This window comes from Sceloporus occidentalis, unplaced genomic scaffold (assembly GCF_023333645.1).
Source record: "Sceloporus occidentalis isolate IW3139 unplaced genomic scaffold, rSceOcc1.0.p SCAF_4, whole genome shotgun sequence".
Classification (NCBI taxonomy): Eukaryota; Metazoa; Chordata; class Lepidosauria; order Squamata; family Phrynosomatidae; genus Sceloporus; species Sceloporus occidentalis.
In genome coordinates, this window is record NW_028316984.1 from 46,166,569 (window position 1) to 46,185,049 (window position 18,481).

At 40.8% G+C, this 18,481-nt stretch overlaps 1 protein-coding gene across 19 annotated transcripts in view; it reads left to right on the forward strand.

Annotated features, from left to right (window-relative positions):
- BAZ2B (bromodomain adjacent to zinc finger domain 2B) overlaps positions 1 to 18,481 on the forward strand; it is a 291,030-nt gene that overhangs the window by 267,250 nt on the left and 5,299 nt on the right. For 11 of the 19 annotated variants that reach the window (XM_089519924.1, XM_089519920.1, XM_089519922.1 and 8 more), the window contains 8 exons: positions 2,576 to 3,249; positions 6,576 to 6,852; positions 7,665 to 7,820; positions 8,099 to 8,259; positions 9,846 to 10,156; positions 10,554 to 10,689; positions 13,332 to 13,478; positions 16,929 to 17,194. In XM_089519924.1, the coding sequence (XP_089376050.1) occupies positions 2,576 to 3,249; positions 6,576 to 6,852; positions 7,665 to 7,820; positions 8,099 to 8,259; positions 9,846 to 10,156; positions 10,554 to 10,689; positions 13,332 to 13,478; positions 16,929 to 17,194 (2,128 nt within the window). Of the gene's footprint in view, positions 1 to 2,575; positions 3,250 to 6,575; positions 6,853 to 7,664; positions 7,821 to 8,098; positions 8,260 to 9,845; positions 10,157 to 10,553; positions 10,690 to 13,331; positions 13,479 to 16,928; positions 17,195 to 18,481 lie in introns of those variants that run through there. The other 8 variants (XM_089519921.1, XM_089519923.1, XM_089519933.1 and 5 more) reach the window with 4 other exon arrangements.

Here is an 18,481-nt window from a genome sequence, read left to right on the forward strand (position 1 = left end):
GTTCTCTCTTGGACCTAGATTAGCCCAGAGGCATAAAAACATGGAGAAAATGCTCCCCGGAGCCCCTAGAGGTTATTCAGGGGTCAATTGGGGGGGGTTGGTAGCAAATTGGGGGTACAGCACCCCCCGCCAGATCTTCTAGAGGGCTCATGCAGCCCCCTAGCCCCCAACCTGCTCTCCCAGGAAGAACAGATGATCACCCTTCCGTGTGGTACTCAGCCTTTGCCTAGTTTGATGTTGCTCTAGGTAAAGGCTGATAATGCTAATCTTAAACTTTAAATGGTTGTTCAGTTGGAATTGTTGGGATACAAAAACATTGCTTCTTGAAGCAAAACAGAGTGGAGTAATATTGTTGTCATGGGGACTCCAGCAAGCTTTCTACTTGAAATGGCAGGCAAGGGCACCTGTTGACATATCTCTTCGCATGCGTCCACCCTGACCTTTTCGAATGTATTGGGCACGCACCACATGAAATATTGTGGGAGAAGAGAATACTTGCTTAATGCGATGCTAAAAACAGCAGGCACACAGAAAGGTGGAAACTGAATCAGGGACAATAGTTGGAATGTGGTATGGACTGCAGCTGGAAAGATAGTAAATTGGGATAGTAAATCCCCTGTATATCTGAGCCCTTTTTTAAATCACCATTTGAACTCCATAGCACTAATGTCCAAATCTAGTGTCTCCTCAAAGTCCAAACTCTTTAAAAACTGATGAGAAGAAGACACAGAAATTAGGACAACATTACCTCCAGTACATACACACACGGCATGTTGAAATTAAATTGGATTTTCTAGAATGTGAAAAAAAACGTTGCAGTTGCAGACTGCAAATTCTGACCTCCACTTACCGCAGCTGCACTAACTGATGCAGAAACTAAGCAAACAAATGGTTGCCATGCTGAGTACTTGCTGTCCCTGCTGTCTGTCTGGTTCTATCCCCATGGCTCTCCCTTTCTTTTGTTCTTCATGAGAAATCTTATTAATGCTTTTTGACATGTGAAAGGGCTAGAAGAAAGAAAATATGGGAATGGGGCAGAGAGGGTTGCCTTCATTTCAAAAATCTAAAATGTTTCAATAGAAAATATGTTTTCTAATGGTGTGTTTGTCATAAATGCTTGAGACTGTCTGCACACCTCTACCTAGGAAAGAACAGCTGCACATCAACATATGGAGGTATTTCCCTATATGAGGAATTGTGGGCTACCTCATATAGATGCTTCCCTGTATGAAAAATATATGGAATGCATATTCAGATGCAAGTATCCTTGCTCTGATGCTTTTAGTGGTGCTGCAGTCTGCTGCAGTTAATTACCCAGTTATGTGCATCTGGAGATCTAGAGAGGCTGGCAACCTCCTTCCATAGGCAGGTGAAGTCCTTTTTGTTTGGCAGGCCTTTAAGGACTGATTGTTCATATGCTCCTTAATAATGTGCTGTATTGTCTATATTCAATGGCCCGTTACAAACGGGCCTTTGCGGCACCCCCGTCACGTGCTAGGGGTTGGCCGAGGACTTGGCGTCCACACCGGCCTCACCTCTAGCACGTGATGGGGGCGTAAAAATGGCGGCGCTCTATACACACGGGCGCCGCCATTTTTACATGCCCCGGATATGACGCCGCGAGTGTGCGAGTAGTGCCCCGCAGTGTCCCATCCGGGGCGCAAGAAGAAGCGCCTCGCAGAGCAACCGGCAGCAGCGCAAGACTGCCCGTTTTGGGTGGTCTGTAACGCGCCATTGAGTTTCTTTTTAATGTAATTTTAATTCTCTTGATAAAGAACCAGTCTAGTGCAGTGGTTTCAATGTTGGACTATGACTCTAGAAACCAGGGTTCAAACCCTACTCAGCCATGAAAACCTACTGGGTGACCTTGGGCAAGTCACACTCTCTCAGCCAAAGAAGTAGGCAAAGGCAAATCCCCCTTAGCAAATCTTGCCAAGAAAACCTCATGGTAAGTTTGCCTTAGGATCATTGTAAGTTGGAAACAACCTGAAGGCACAGATCAACAACATAATTCTGTTGATTGTTGAATTATATTGTAATTGTTGTAATTTACAATTTTTAAAATAAATTTTGTATGATGTGTAGCTGTGTCAGTTTTGGTGTTTATTAGCCACTGTGGTCCCAGGGCTAGGGAAAGGTTAGAAAAAAAGGTGCATCATAATTAATAATTCTCCCTAATTTTATTGTCATCCTATACTTTGAAGAAACAGAAAATCTGATTAAGGAAACATATTTTTCCTCTTATTAACCTTTTCCAGTAAAAACAACACAACTAACTGGCAGCAGAATTGGTTTTGAACTAGTACTTACAGTTATGTTCCGTCCCATTAAAAAGCAACAACAGCATAATGATACATTTAGAATTTTGTTACTTTTGGTTTAAAAATAAATGCAGACCAAATGGTAGGTGTTCCTTTCTTTTTTTAAAAAAAAACCAAACCTGTTTTGTAAATCAAGAGAATGCTTTTTAGATCAAGGTGATTAACAGTTGTGTTATGCATGTGTGATGTGTAATTTCCAAAGGTGTCTACTGTGTATAGTAATTGAATAAATAACTGTCTTTTTATTATTACAGGACTAGAAGAAATTGCTAAAGAAAAAGAGAAGCTGAAAAGGGCCAAAAATGTTCATATCAAAGAAGAAATGTTTGAGACCTCTGAAGAACAATTAAGTTGTTTAAACACAAATCAGTGTAATCAAAAAGAAGATCTAAAAGAAAAAGACAGCACAAATCTATTCCTACAAAAGCCAGGCTCTTTTTCAAAGCTAAGCAAGTTGTTGGAGGTAGCAAAAATGCCTGCTGACTCTGACATTGTAGCCCAGAAAGCCAATGGCAGTACTTCAAATGGGTGCTCATTATCTTATCAAAACAGCTCTAAAACCTCACTTTGCAGCCACCAGGCCTCTGTATCCCAAACAAGTACTGAGAAACCAGATCCAAATAATCTCTTTAATCCTGCTGCAACTGGGCCAGGGAAGTTTTACAGCTCTCCATTAATTTCAAATGACCAGCTGTTAAAGACTCTTACAGAAAAGAGCAGACAGTGGTTCAGTCTTTTACCAAGAACTCCTTGTGATGACACATCAATTACCCAGATAGATTCGCCACCACCTGCTGCTACTGCTTCACTAACTCCTCATTCTCATCCTCCATCCAAGTCACCTTCACCTATCCCATCTCCACTTATTGGCTCAGCCTCTTCACCAAATCCAATGGGATTAAGTCCATTTGCATTGTCACCTCTTCAGGTAAGCATTCAGTTGTAATTGGAAGTATCCAGTATTGTTCTGCAAACTCCTCCATTTTTAACCTTTAAAATAATGATGAGTTCTGTTCACAGGGTGCGCTCACTTGGCAGAACAGAGGAGAGGCAGTTTTCACCAAGTTCCTCTCCCTCTACAACTGCCTTCTCTTCTACTCAGGGAATATCAATTAAGGCAGAGGCCAATACTGTATGTATCATGTTGATAAGATCATAGTTTAATTCTTCTTGCTTGGTTCATCCATACACGATCTACTACAGTTGGTGTTCCTGCCAAGGCCAGTAGAAGGTAGTAAATTTCCAACACTGACAATCCTTGTTAGTCCACACCCACCCCCAGGTTTTGTCTTGGATATGTATACCCCTTGGGTCTGCAGACTAAAGCAATCAAACAATTTACCTGAACAGGGATGGGAATCATAAGGTCTTCTGAATTTGTTGGACCCAACATTCCTCACCATTGGCTACTAAGAGTTGTAGTCCAACACTCTCTGGGTGGGGAGGCACATGGTTCCCATCCTGGATATAAAAGCTAACAATAGGCCAGACTTCTTACTTTGAAATGTGTTGCCTGTTTTGTAAAGAGTTTACAAGCACTACAGTGTACAGTTGTAATCCATTTCCTCATTGAGGTGTCATCCTTCTCTCAAGGATGATACATTTTCTGGGACTTTTATGTCAGTTTAAAGCACCCAGTTCTATATCTGTCATACTTCACTAACCCTTGCACCAATACTTTACAGTGTATATGATTTTCATTTGAAGTGTCCACCAAACCAGTGAAAGTGAATCCCTAGCTGCCGGCCTGTTTCAGGGTACAATTCCAAGTACTGCTAACTGGTGTCAGTACAGGAGTGCAAGGGGTGCGGACCACACTGGGTGACACTCTAGAAGGTCTGTCATCCGGTAGGGTGGAACACCCAGTGGATCCAGTATGGCTACTGGACAACCGAGAAAGGGTCCTTTCAAGCTTGCCTAGTAGCCCTGCCATTTGTTGACCTGTGGAGCCCTATATACCTTAGGTCCAGGCCATCTGATAGACCATATCTTCCCCAGACCCTGAGATACAGGAGAGGTACTTCTTTCAGTCCCACTATCTTCACAGGTACAGTTGGTGGGAACATGAGATAGGGCCTTCTCAGTGGCTGCCCCTAGCCTTTGAAATTCCTTTCCAAGGGAGGCTATAATGCCACCTTCCTTCCATCAGCAGGCAAAGACTTTTTATTCAGACAGCCTTTTTGAAAGGAAGGCTTTTAATGATGCTTTTTTATAAAAGGGTCTCTCTATTGTTTAAAATTGTACTGCTTAACTGGTTTTTGTTTTTTGTTTTTTGTTTTTTAAAGTGAGCCTTTTAAGTTGTTTTAATATCCTTAATGGTTTGATTCTATTTTAATGTTGACTTTCTGTATAATTTTCATTACACTGTAAGCAATTTAATTTGTAAGCCTCGTTGAGACTCATTCTTGCAAACACACAAGATATAAACAAAGCTAACAACAACCACAACAATAATTTTAACACCCCCAAAGTTTAACACAACTCCCCTTCCAATTCTTTGCCTGAACTTTGGGTTCATTTGGACACTTTCAAAATATCTTCAAATTTTAGCTAGTTCTTAGAAATGGAAATGTTATAGGCATTTCTTTTAAAAAAAAGTATTACAGGAAGATGACACATAACACCCCCCCACACACCTGTTTGTTTGAAATTTGGCAGCCTCAGTCCTTTCAAAAGAAGCTACTATGCCTCCAAATGTCATGTAATTTAAAAAAATATCTTTTTTTAAAAAAAAAAGAAGTTATAAATGTTTGCATCCATTCCCACTTTTCCACACAGCAGGGGGGACATAGGAAGCTTCCAAACTGAAGTTCTACTTTGGACTGAAGATAAAGCCAATTCTGCCTGAAGCAGTCTGTGGCAGTGAAATGGATTTCAATGGTTATACATTGCAACTCTACTATATAAGTAACATTTTAAAATGAAAAATAGTTCCTGGGTTATATAAGTAATCATTTTGAAAAACAAAATAGTTTGTGAGTGTTGACAAACTGGAGTGTGTCCAGAGGAGAGCAACTAAAATAGTTAAGGGACTGGAAACGATGCCCTATAAGAAGAGATTTAAGGAACTGGGTATGTTCAGCCTGGAGAAGAGAAGGTTAAGAGGTGATATGATAGTTCTCTTTAAATATTTGAAGGTATATATCATATTGAGGCTGAAGCAAGCTTGTTCCAGAAAATAGGACACGGAGCAATGGATGCAAACTACAGGAAAAGAGATTCCACCTTAACATTAGGAAGAATTTCCTGACAGTAAGAGCTGTTCAACAGTGGAACACACTCCTTTGGAGTGTGCTGGAGTCTCCTTCTTTGAAGGTTTTTAAACAGAGGTTGGGTGTGTGTGTGTGTGTGTGTGTGTGTGTGTATAAATAAAAATGTTTAATGCAGTAGTACTCAAACTTTTTACCCTTGGGATTCCCTTTTACACCTACATGTGAACGTTGTGCCTCCACTTGACATATAATATGTGTGTATGGGGGGGAATCTTTATATAGTGTGCATATTTTCATTCACACATTCAAGTATATTCATATTTTAGCATTTTATAACAAAATAACATCATTCAAATTAGAATTTTTTTTTAAGTAAATGAAATATTTATTTCCAGGCCTGTGTGAATTTTGCATATAAAAAAGTTTGGGAAGAGAGGGGGATCATGACTTCCACGTCTCATGCCTGCCCCCCCCCCCCTTGAGCAACTGCCACCTCATTGTTTGGGAACCACTGGTTTAATGGATACTATAACTTTCTAATGATTCATTTTTATTTTCATTTTCATTAAAATCGCGCGCGCGCGTGCGCGCGCACACACACACACACGCACACATCTTGGTGTTGATCCTACACCCCTGCAAACATAATTACGGTGACAGCAGAGGTGAAGGTGAGGAAAGGAGGAGGAAAACTATGGTGACAGGAGAAGATGGCTGTCACTCCTGAGCACTTGATTCTCTACTTCCTTTGGTGAAGCATCTTGGAGCATGCAACCTTCTCCCCTACTTGCCAGGGTCTTCCTCTCAAAATGGAGAGATATGGCTTGCATACCAAATTGCTACAGGAGTGGTATGCAACACTCATGTGAGATTCACTCTTTAGTTTTTAAAGATGGGAAGTAATCAAGACTGTGTGTTTGCCTATAATATATATGATACATCAAAAAATCTTTTATATTACAATAATCTGGTCCTGTTCCCTGATTCAACCTGAAATTGTTGTAGAACTAACAGTGATTTTTAAAAAATATTTTTGGTTTAGCAGATGAAGACAGGATTGCCAGTAATGGGACTTCAGTTTTGTGGATGGCCTACTGGAGTTATTACTTCAAATCTTCAGTTCTCATCTCCTTTGCCTAACATAGGATCAGGAATGGGATTGTTAGAAGGAAATGGCAATTCATTCTTGACACCCAATGTTTCAACAAGTAAAAGTGAATCACCTGTGCCACAAGTTGAAAAACAGGCCTGTGTAACGTCTGCTGTGGTTGAAGTAGCCAAACCAGTAGATTATACTAGTCCAAAGCCTATCCCAGAGGGTAAGTACTATATTCTTCCATAAACGAGATAGTACTACTTCTAGAATTTTATTCCAACCCCTCAGAGTTGGAGTTAAGAGCCAGGACTATTTTTAAATTTATGAGATTTATGTGGGATAATTGTTAGAAAGTTCTGGAAAGTTGGTTTAAATAAACTAGGACTTATAAGAATCTGTTTCAGATACCCAGAAATTGTCATTGGGTGACTTTAGGTTAGTCAGTCTCTCCCTCAGACTCACAGGCTTTTGTGAGAATAAAGTGGGAAGAGGAGAATGGTATACACTCATTTATTTATTGTGAGATTTATCTCCCATCTTTCTTGCAAAGATCAAATACACAGTGGGTCTCAGTTAATATTACATAAAAGAATACCATTCCCACACAAGACAAAATCAACAGCATTAAATTAGATGCACAGTTTAAAAACATGTACCAAAGAGAAGTACAATACTTATCTGGTAATCTTGAGATCATCAAAGGAAAGGCAGGATATAAATCCAAATAATAGGTAGATAGTAAATATTCTTAGAAAAACAAAGATTTGCAGTCCAATATTTCTTAATTTTATTTTTCTTTGTCCAAGTCACAGAAGAAATTGTCTTACACTTTTATTCAGATGGTTAAAAAGTGTTTTTGTTTCTCAGTAGTAGGAATGGCTGCAAGACAAGCAAGAAAGCCATGTCTCAGCTGTGCCTACAGTTCTCCCCTGTGCCCATATCTTTAGCTCTGGATCTTAGCCAACATTTTTATTGTTATAAAAACATATTACATTTCAACTGTTTGAAAAAAAAAACCCTATTGTTTTTATTCAGAAATGCAGTTTGGCTGGTGGAGAATTATTGACCCAGAGGACCTAAAAGCTTTGCAGAAAGTGTTGCATTTCAGGGGAATTAGAGAGAAGGCCTTACAGAAGCAAATACAAAAACATATGGATTATATTACTCTAGCCTGCCTCAAGAATAAAGATGGTATGTAGCTGAGATAATAAGCTCAAGTATTGTGAAAAACATAATGATAAATACCATGTCAGCCAATTTTGTGCCCTCCATGACGCATATGACAAGTGTTTTCATCCAGGTGAGTCCTAAATACTTAATGGCTTATCAGCTTGTGTATATCTAAAAAGGAAAATTTTGTTTCAGCAAGAAAAGCAAAATCCACAAACATATGCACATACACCCAAGCTTTCAAACACTGTTAGACTGAAGGTGTACTAAAAACAACCTAATCTGATTCCCAAATGCAGCTGCTATTATTGAAGTAAATGAAAATGATGAACACCAGGTAACTCGAGATATTGTGGAGAACTGGTCTATAGAAGAACAGGCCATGGACATGGATATTGCTATTCTTCAGCAGGTGGAGGACTTAGAAAGAAGAGTGGCATCAGCTAGTTTGCAAATTAAGGTAAAATATACTTAAGTAAAATCTCTCTTCAGTAATGTTGTTGCAAAAGTGATAATTTAAAGCTTTGGAGAGCAGCTATTTTACAGTTCAGGATAAGTGCTTTCTCTGTAATGTCTCACTGGAAAAGAAATCCTCTATAGTTTCATTAGATTAACAACATCTAGCATTAATATATATCATCCTTTTTTAAAAAAGTTTTAAAACAGCAGAGAACATGAGCCAGGTATAGTATATGAACAATGGCAATAACAATGGATATGAACAACGGCATGAATAGGCATTGTGAGGAATATGTGGCTGTCAGCAACACATGAGTCCCTTCCTGGGATCATGTACTAGATATCATTACATTCAGCATTTCATCACACTCAGTATTTCCCTGCTTGGTTCACTGGCTCACACCTGTGAGTTGAGTTTTTACAGTGTGCCTGCACCATACGCGGGCGCGCCTTACGCGGCTTGAGCATATGCGCTCAAGCCGCGGGGCGGAAGGGGCGGCGCGTCCCATTCAATTGAATGGGTGCGCGTGCCCGTTGCACCCCGCGTGCCGCCATGCACGAGCCCCACTGTATTAAATTTTGGGAAGATAGGTTGGTAGCAGTTCTGTGTCCCCTCTAATACTGAATTGGATCCTAACTTCTCTTGTAATACCGAACTGAGTGCCAGTGGGTGTAGTGGTGTGAGTGAGACCATATCACTGTAGGACACTAGGAGACCAAGGCTCCAATCACTGCTTGGCCACAGAAATCCGCTGGTTGACCTTGGGCAAGTCCCACGCTTTCAGCCTCAGAGGATAACAAGGGCAAACCCCCTCTGAAGAAATCTTGCCAAGAAAACCCTGTAATATGTTTGCCTTAGGGTTGCCCTAGACCACAAATGACTTGAAGACACACAATAGTGTGAATTTTGACAGCCACTTTCCAGAATTGCTTCCATTTTGAGAGCAAGCTCTTTGGCATTTTTATGGTAGACTTTTGGACTGTAATAATGCTCAGTAGCAGGCAAGACATGCAATACTTTACCAGTGATTAAGTTGTGTGGGCTCAGTGGTACCTTTTTAACTTTAAAAATAAAATGCCGGGCCGGGGGGGGGGGGGAGGGGAATGAACCAATGTACTTAAAAGTATTTCTTGTTATACTAGCAAGATGTATAATATGAAGGCATTAAATGTCAAAAATAATTAATGTGAATTAGGTTGGACAGTGTAGGTTATCCAAGATAATCTGTAGAGTTAAAAGCAATACTTTGAAACATTAATAGGTTAGGTGAGTTTTTCCTGTATGAACATCCTCTTGGATGTTGCTTTATGTCCACCTTTTATGTAAGATTTGTCTTGCTGATTCTTCTTTTTTTCCCCCAACTATATGTTAGGCAGAATACTGTTGCTATAAAACTTTCTTCTTCTTAAAAGTAATTCTTGTTATCCAAGTGGAACAGGAAAGAAAAAGTAAGAAGCTCTATGCCCCAAATGTTTGAAACCTTCTGGAAGCAGACAAATTTATGGGACAATGAAAGGGTCCATTGACCATACTAAGAAGATTACAGTAGCAAACAAACATGTGCAAACCTTTCTATTAAAATATAGGGTTGGATGTGTCCTGAACCTGCATCGGAAAGGGAAGACCTGGTATATTATGAACATAAGTCAATAACTAAATTGCACAAGAAGCGTGATGGTGATTGTGCTGTCGGAGAAGAAGGCAGTAGCAGTACTCTAGAACGGAAGAGTGACAACCCTCTAGATATAGCTGTAACGAGACTTGCTGACTTGGAGCGGAACATAGAGCGAAGGTATCTGAAGAGCCCCTTAAGTACCACCATTCAGATCAAACTGGATAATGTGGGCACAGTTACTGTCCCTGCTCCTGCACCATCCGTTAGTGGTGATGGTGACGGGTAGGTTATTGAGATTAACTTGAAAAATTATTGTGCTTCTTTGCTAATTGGAGCCTATTTTCTATTGTGTGTTTTATCTATGTATCTTCTTGTATGTCTCTGATCCACACGGATCACGTTTATTATGCATGGTGCTTTGTAAAGATTTATTTTTCCCCCTGTTCCATATGTTAATCCTGCAACGTTATCTTACATTTAACTGGTTGTGACTAAGCTTTGAGGCACGTAGCCACAGTCTGTGCACTACATCAAATTTAGTTGCTTAAGCCTTATTACCCTTACTGGCTGTGTACGTTTTTGTCATTGCTTGGCTTTCAATGTGACAATGATTGTTCCGCGTTCAGAACCTGATTGAAAATGGATGTGACCTGCTTAATTTCTCTATATTTCAATGCAGAATGGAAGAGGATATTGCTCCAGGGCTAAGGGTATGGAGAAGGGCATTGTCAGAAGCTCGCAGTGCTGCACAGGTAGCTCTGTGCATTCAGCAGTTACAGAAATCAATAGCATGGGAAAAATCTATTATGAAAGTTGTAAGTGTTGTGAACTGATTTTTATGTATCTTATTTTCCTCCTTTCCAGATACCTCAATTGATAGTGTATCTTTCATTGCTGCCTATGAAAATTACAGAAGTTCAATTGCACTTTTCGTATTGATTAGAATAATTTTTTGATGAAACTGTGCTCTTTTGTAGCTAACTTCATCATTCTGAACTTTCTTAATGACAAGTAGCCCTTCTGCTGGCATATTTTGAACTGAGTTGATTTTAAAAACTGGAACTGGCATTTCTGCCTCTTTGGGAGAGGTCACTATGCTAATGAAAAAAGTGACACCTTCTACAAGGCCATTATGAGGAGTTGGTGTCAAAGACTGCAATTAAAGGCTTTTTCAGAAAAATGAGATGCAAAGTACATGCTTAAAAGATGCGCATGGCTTCTTTGCATGCCCACTTAATACAACTTACGTGCAGATTGGACGACTTGTTACAGGCACACAGGCTGAAATGTCCATCTCCGCATAGAAATGACAAATTAACAAGCACTGCTGTGTTAATTGCATATTCATAAAAGGCATGCAAATGCATGTAAGGAGATTTTGCATGAATCCTGGGCATCAAATTTCTGAAAATTAAGCTTTTCATACTATAGTACTCAATGAGTAAGTGTTAATTATTAAATAATGTTGCTGTTGAAATAACTACTGCCTTCTCCCACTTTTATGCTTGCTGTAAACTTTTAGACTTCTTTTTCACATGTTACTGTTACCCAGTTATTACCAGCATTTCATTTATATAGCAAGCAATGAGAAAGAAAAAACAAAAGAGAAAAAAGAAATCTTAAGCTGACTTTACGCCAGTGGCTGGTAACTGTGAAAGGCTAGGGGGCTGCATTAGCCCCTTAGGAGATTGGGGGAGCTGCATCTGCTCCCGCAGTTAATAAATAAATTCCCCACAAATGTCCTGGGGGGGGGGGGTATGGAAGCATTTCACAATATTTTGAAAGGCCTCTCCTGGACATAAATTGGCCCAAGGGTGCCATAGAATGTGGTGGAAATGGGCTCCACGCCCCCAATTGGCATTTTGAAGCATTTGGGGGCAATTTTTTTATTTTTGAAAAATGTTGTAAAAACTGGATTTTGACCCCTGAGGGGCCAATGGCCTCCAAATGTGGTAAAATGCCCATAGAATGCATTTGATAGCATTCTGGAGCAATTTTTAAAATGTATCTTGCATTTATTTTTTTACAAAATAAATCAGCTGGGGGGGGGGGGCTGGAGGCCATAGAAATAGTGCTGGGGCCATATGCCCAGGCAAATCCTATCAAATGTTCTGTTTCTTGAGAAACAGAGGGCCTATACAGACCAGCACTTTGTGACAGCCTGTGGGCAGTCAGGACACAGCATCTTCACTGTGCCCTAACTGCACTTCATGGCACCATTTTGAGGCGTGCCAGTCCAGATAGTGCTTAACATCATGACACACCTCCGGTGCTGTATCCACATGATGCAGCGCTGAAGAGGCATCATAAAGCTGGGCCGCCACGGCTATGGCACCCCTTGGAAGGTGCAAATAGGAGCTGCTTTGTGCGGCTCCTTTTTGTGTTCTCCAGAGGCCGGATCGGGGCCATGGCATGAGGTTTCCATAGCCTCAATCTGGCCAATAAAGGAGCAGCTGCATGCCACCCCTTAGGGGCAGTTTGGAGAGCCTCAGAGTCGCGAGACTTAAATAATGAAAGTAAATTCTTAATAAAGCACCCCAGAGCATAATTATTGCCCTTAAAGGTATTATTCTTAGGATTGGTGGAAGTTGTGACCCTTATCACCAGCATGATTTTTTTTTAAAGTTTGTCTTGAGTTGCCCTCACAAAATTAATATACTCCTAGCTCAGAGGTTAGTATCATGTCATCTAGAAATAAGGGAAGTAGGAGGCCACCAAGAAAATACCATGTTACATTGATTTTGTACATGATCTCAGTGATTTTTAAATCTGTCACACAGAATATCAAGACACAAATTCTCTGATGGCATTTAGATTTGCTTAAATAAAATGTGATATTTCATATATTAGCTTCTTCTGCTCTAACTTTAGATTTTAACCAAATGAAAACATTACTAGAATTGCCCATGTTTTGTGGTGCATATTTGTTTTTCTGCTCAGATGAGATTGCATTATCCATATGCTCATAACTCATGATCTCTTTGTGTCTCCTCCCAATATAGTGCTATGCTAATTTTTGGTAACACTCAGGGTTTTCTCTGAACTCCTAATTATCACAAATTTAGCACAGGCTAAGTTATAGTAGAATGAATCTGGGAAATGTCAGAAGAGGAAGCGTTATAAAAATAGATACAGAATAGAGGTGTAACCTCTGAGAAGAACATTGTTTGTGCTTACAAAATGTTTATAATTCCTAAACATTCTCCCTAACTGAACTATGTGATCCCTTGCTGAGAATCTGGGAGTAGGATTCAGTCTCTAAATCTAATATAGTTGAGGGGTGGAGGTGGGGGGATTGGTTGACCATTTTCTTTACTGCCCAGGTTCTATGTGTAAATGGCTCATAGACTGAACATTATTTTAAGTTGCATTTAAGCACATGCACATCATATGTTGTTTATCATGTCACATGATTATAGGCAGCATATTTATCTGAAGTAATTTGTCTGTATTGCAGTACTGCCAAATATGTAGAAAAGGAGATAACGAGGAACTGCTTCTTCTCTGTGATGGCTGTGACAAAGGTTGCCATACCTATTGCCATAGGCCCAAGATCAGTACTATTCCAGATGGTGACTGGTTCTGTCCTGCCTGCATAGCAAAGGTAAGGCTAATTTAAAGGTGAATGCATGGGGAGGGGACTTGGAGACTTTCAGTTCAACACCTTCCAATAATTGTCACTGCTGCACTCTTTCCCTGCAGAGACTGCAAAATGTGGTCGTCCACAAAAATATTAGATCGGCCACTTTGCATGGTAAATGGAAAGTCTTTGGGGGAGAGGGGAAGTGTCCTACTGTCTTCCAGTTTATAAACATTTCATTGTCTGGGTCCAAAGAGGCAATTTTGACTAGACAAGCCAACCAGATGAAAGGGTATATGCTCAGTTATTCATGAGCATATTGTTAAGAGACATGCATGCTTTAGTGTTGCTTTATTAATATGATGGGGAGCACATTCTAAAGGAAACAAAATCCTCTAAGATCTAATTTGCACTGCAGAAATAATGCAGTTTGACACCGCTTTAACTGCCATGGTTCAGTGCTGTGGAATTCTGGTATTTATTAGTCTTGTAAGATATTTAGCCTTCTCTGTCAGAGAGCTGTGGTGCCACAACAAACTACAGATCCCAGGATTCCATAGAATGGAGCCAATACAGTTAAAACGATGTCAAACTGCATTATTTCTGCATAAGGGATGTGAACGTGTGGTTATAAAGGTCTTATACCGCAGGTGGAAAAATACTGAGAAATGTGGAAAGATTGAGAATTTCTAAATAGATCTATTACGTGAAGGATTTTGCCCACATGCCCTGATCAGAAAATTGCCATTTAGAATGAGGCTACTATACATCTTTCTTTGGTTTTTAAAATGAACTGTTCCATGAACCATGGAAGCAGGATCTCTGAAAGTCTAGAGAGATTAATTATTTACATTTCTTTACATATAATTTGCCAACTGCTTTTCACTCTTGGCATTCAAGGCACCTTAACACACTGCATTTTTGGGATCACACATAACATTTTATATGTACTTGTGGGAAAAACATTTTTGAAGTTGTTATAACTGTCAAGAGAGAAATGGAATAGATCGAGTGTGTGTTAAGAAATCTCAGTTCATTTTCATTGCAATATATGCAGGTAGCAGGCATATCTATCACAATGGTATATCTGTCCGGGAGACAGGATTGGCTCACATTAGCTGCTGCTTAATGCATCAAAAGATGTAAATCTGCACAATTTATAAGAAATGTCAATTGCTTCCTTTGATGGAAGTAGGTTAGTGCCTGCTTTGTGTAGGTAACCTTACATCAAGAGCTGCAGCTAATATATCATCTGTTGTAGCTGCAGCTAATACATCATTACTTTTTAATTTTTTAAAATCAGTTTGCTGAAAATAAAGGCAGCTTTTTATTTTGTCACATCGAATGTTACTTTCAGCTTTCTCAAGCATTGTTTTGTTGTCTGTCTGTGTCCACTAGCGTGCTTTCCCTTTTCATCTCCATTTCATTTACATCTTTGTAGAGTTTAATATCAAGAGCCAGTTTAATTTATGGGCTTTTTGTTCAGATCTAATTTTTTTTTAAAAAATGTTAAATAGTTTGTGTCCTAAAACACATGCTTTCATTTGGTTACCCAATTGTTTACTGTAATTTTTGCAGTCTTTGTGTAAAGTTGATTGAGCAGTGCTGAGTCACCACAATAATTATGGTGATTAATTTCTAGGCTGCATAGTCTGAGAATGGCTGTGGCACTCTAGAGTGGCCTTGAAATTGCCCTAGTTTTAAGATGATTGATTTGTTTTTAATTACTTCCCCTCCCCAGTTGGGCTGCCCATTTTAGCGTATTGCAGCAAAACCAACAAGGAGCCTTGGGGTACTTTAAAGAGTAATGGATTTTATTTGGAATAAGCACTCATGGACAATAGCCAACTTTATCGGCTTCACCTGATGAAGCATACTACATAAAACCTGGTAGCCTCTAAGGCCCTACAAGACTCATTGTCATATATGTTTTAACATACCTCAGTGTAGAAATCTAGCATTTGAATACACAACAGGTGTGGGAAACATGTGTCCAGTGGTTTTATTGCTGTCTAGTAACAGCCGGAGAGCCACCCAGCTTCTATCTCTGTTAGAGAAGGTTGGAATCCAATCTCTGTCTGCACAGTGCAAATAGAAGACACAAGCATGTCCATAGGATAGCAAATATTTATTTCCTTTAACTGTCAGGTGCCACTCCAGAGGGCATGTATGGAGTAGGGCCTCTTGGTAGGAACAGGTGCTGAAAAGCCTCCTTGCAGAACATTGCCACTGCCTCGTGAGGCTTTATAGCCCATATCTTCCAACTCTTCTAATTTTGCAGGGACATTCTCGATTAATCCTGATATCCCATTTTCCAGCTGCTTTTAAAATGTCCTAGTTTCATTCTCCTCTTCCTCCTTTTCCTTTTGTCCTCACCTTATTTCAGTGGCTGCAAATTGAGTTCAAAGTGCAATAGTAATTTCTACTCAGCTCGGGAGAAAAGAGGCGGGGTGGAATCCTGCACTTCTCAGTAAACACAGGCAAAAGCAAACTGCTGCAGCCTCTCCTTGCTTGTGTTTTCTTCCTCATTAATAGCTTGCTGTTTTGCCCACATCCTGATCTTGCCTGACCACACATGTCCTGGATTTCATCTGTGAAATATTGGAGGGTATGAGAGCCTGCTTATGCAATGAATGCAGTGAGCATTAAGTTTCCATCTTTCCAACAGGTAGTAAATTTTCTGTAAATAGGACATAAGTGGCTGTTCGGTGGCATTGGCAAACTCTATCATGAACCAGCCCCCAATTTAGAAAGATCTAGGCCTGACTCATAGAATTATGCATTCAGGTAGTACACATTCCTCCAGTTACAATAACAGCCTATGGTCCAGGGGAAAGTTGTGTTTAATGTGTGAATGGCACATTACAGACGGGCCCATGAGGCGCCGTTGTTACGTGCGAGGGGCAGCACTTCCTGACGCGCCTTGCTCCTCGCGCGTAACAAGTGCATCAAAATGGCAGCGCCCTATACAGATGGGCGCCGCTGTTTTGACGTCGCGGACGCATAGCGTCCGGACATCACGCAGCAGAAGTGATGCTGCGAGTGCGCGCCTTGCGCCTTGTGGTGCCCCTTCCGGGGCGCAGGAAGAAGCACCATTTTGGTGCTTCTTTCTTGCTGCACCCGGGAACCACGCAGTTTGGCTGCTGCGGTTCCCGGGCGCAGCAACCGGCTGTAACGTGCCACAGTTACTCAAAAAGGAGTGCCCACGTGGATTAAAATAACTTTTGAAGAAGATGTCAGGATCTTTGCAGTGTTCTATAGGTAAGTACTTGTGTGTCTGTGCGCGTGCGCACACATGTATATTTGTACACATGAGCTGTATGTTATTTAAACTGGCTTTCATACTATACTCTTCCGATAAAACTAATATTGGCATTTTCATGCTTGTGTTACTGCTTTGCCAATGGATATAAACATTGGCTTGTCTGTTATTATATTGTGTTCATTTTATTGGGACTTTTTCTCCTGATGCAGGCAAGTGGTCAGACGTTAAAGGTAAAAAAGAGTCAGATGAAAGGGAAAAAAAGTAATGAATGCAAGAAAAGCAAAAAATTGCCTCTGACGGTACAGATGGACGAGGAAGACTCTGCATCTACAAGCAGCTCTGTCAAAAGAGGGAAAACAGAATCGAAAAAGAGGAAAATAGATGAAAATACTTCTGCTAGCCCATCAAAACAGGAAAGTGTTTCCCCTGTGAAGAAAGCTACACGAGATGAATCTAAAGACATGGCTATATGCAGGTACTGCCTGTCAGCGTATATTTATTTTAAATCTTGTTTGAAGACAAACTGAAGCTCCTAAATGACAAATGATGGGAGTTGATTCATTTATTTAAACGTTGGTTTTCCCTAGCCATATGGAAACAAGAAAGTTGGAGGGCACCCTGTTCAGAATCAAAGGGATTGATGGGGTGTGATTTATCACCCTTCTTCCCTGAAGCTCCCCTTAGGGCACTTTTCTTCCAGGGATGCTCCTGTCTACTTAGAGCAGCTGTTCTCAGCCTGTGGGTTGCAACCCCTTTGGGGGTTGAACAACCCATTAATAGGGGTTGCCTAAGACCATCGGAAAACACATATTTCTGATGGGCCTAAAAAATCATTTTATGGTTGGGGGTCACCACAACATGAGGAACTGTATTAAAGGGTCGTGGCATTAGGAAAGTTGAGAACCACTTACTTAGAGCACAAATTGAGGAGAAAAGAAAGAAATAATGGAGGTAAGACTTAGATTTGACTGTCTCACCTGGTTTCATCCTGAGCCTGTCTTTTGAGGGAGATGGGTATCTAGTAGTCACATAAAATAAATTACTGTTCAGATTTATAGATGTCACTGGGTTGGAGCCAATGGTATCTATCTATTAGCACAGAGATGTGGAATCTGTAGTCCTCCAGCTGTTGTGGACTACAGGTCCCATTATTCCTCCTCATGAGCCATGATCACTAAGGTTACTGGAGTTGGATGGCTAAGCATTCCCCCACTGTAAAAAAGCCTTTTCTGCTTCACAGAATGGCTGTTTTTCAGCTTAGAGGTGCCTGCCTGGCTTGGTGCTCCTTGTGCGCGTGCGTGCGCACCAGGACAGCAAGCACTGGCAGGCAACCACCCACCGCCTCCTCTTCCTGGCGCGCCTCCGTGCTGGGCACTTTCTTGGGCCCGGGAGGCGGAGGCAGAGGAGGAGGCTGAGGCGGGTGGCTGCCTGCCTACTGCCTTGACGCTGTCTCCCAGGCCCCAGGGAAGGCTTGGAAACGGCCTCCTCCAAGCCTTCCCTGGGGCTTGGGGGGGCGCTGTCTCCCAGGCCCCAGGGAGGCCTTGGACAAGGTTTTAAAATGTAGGACTTTTTTTTTTAATTTCCTGGCAAGGAAATAAAAAAAGGTCCTACATTTTAAAACCATGTCCTACATTTTTCCCAGTTTGGAGGCCCTCAGGGATGGCAACCCTATTCACACTTGCACGGAATGGCTTTATCCAAAAAGACCACGGAAAAAATCAGTGACAAAAAGATGCAAGTTAGATGGGTCTAGTGCATGGCC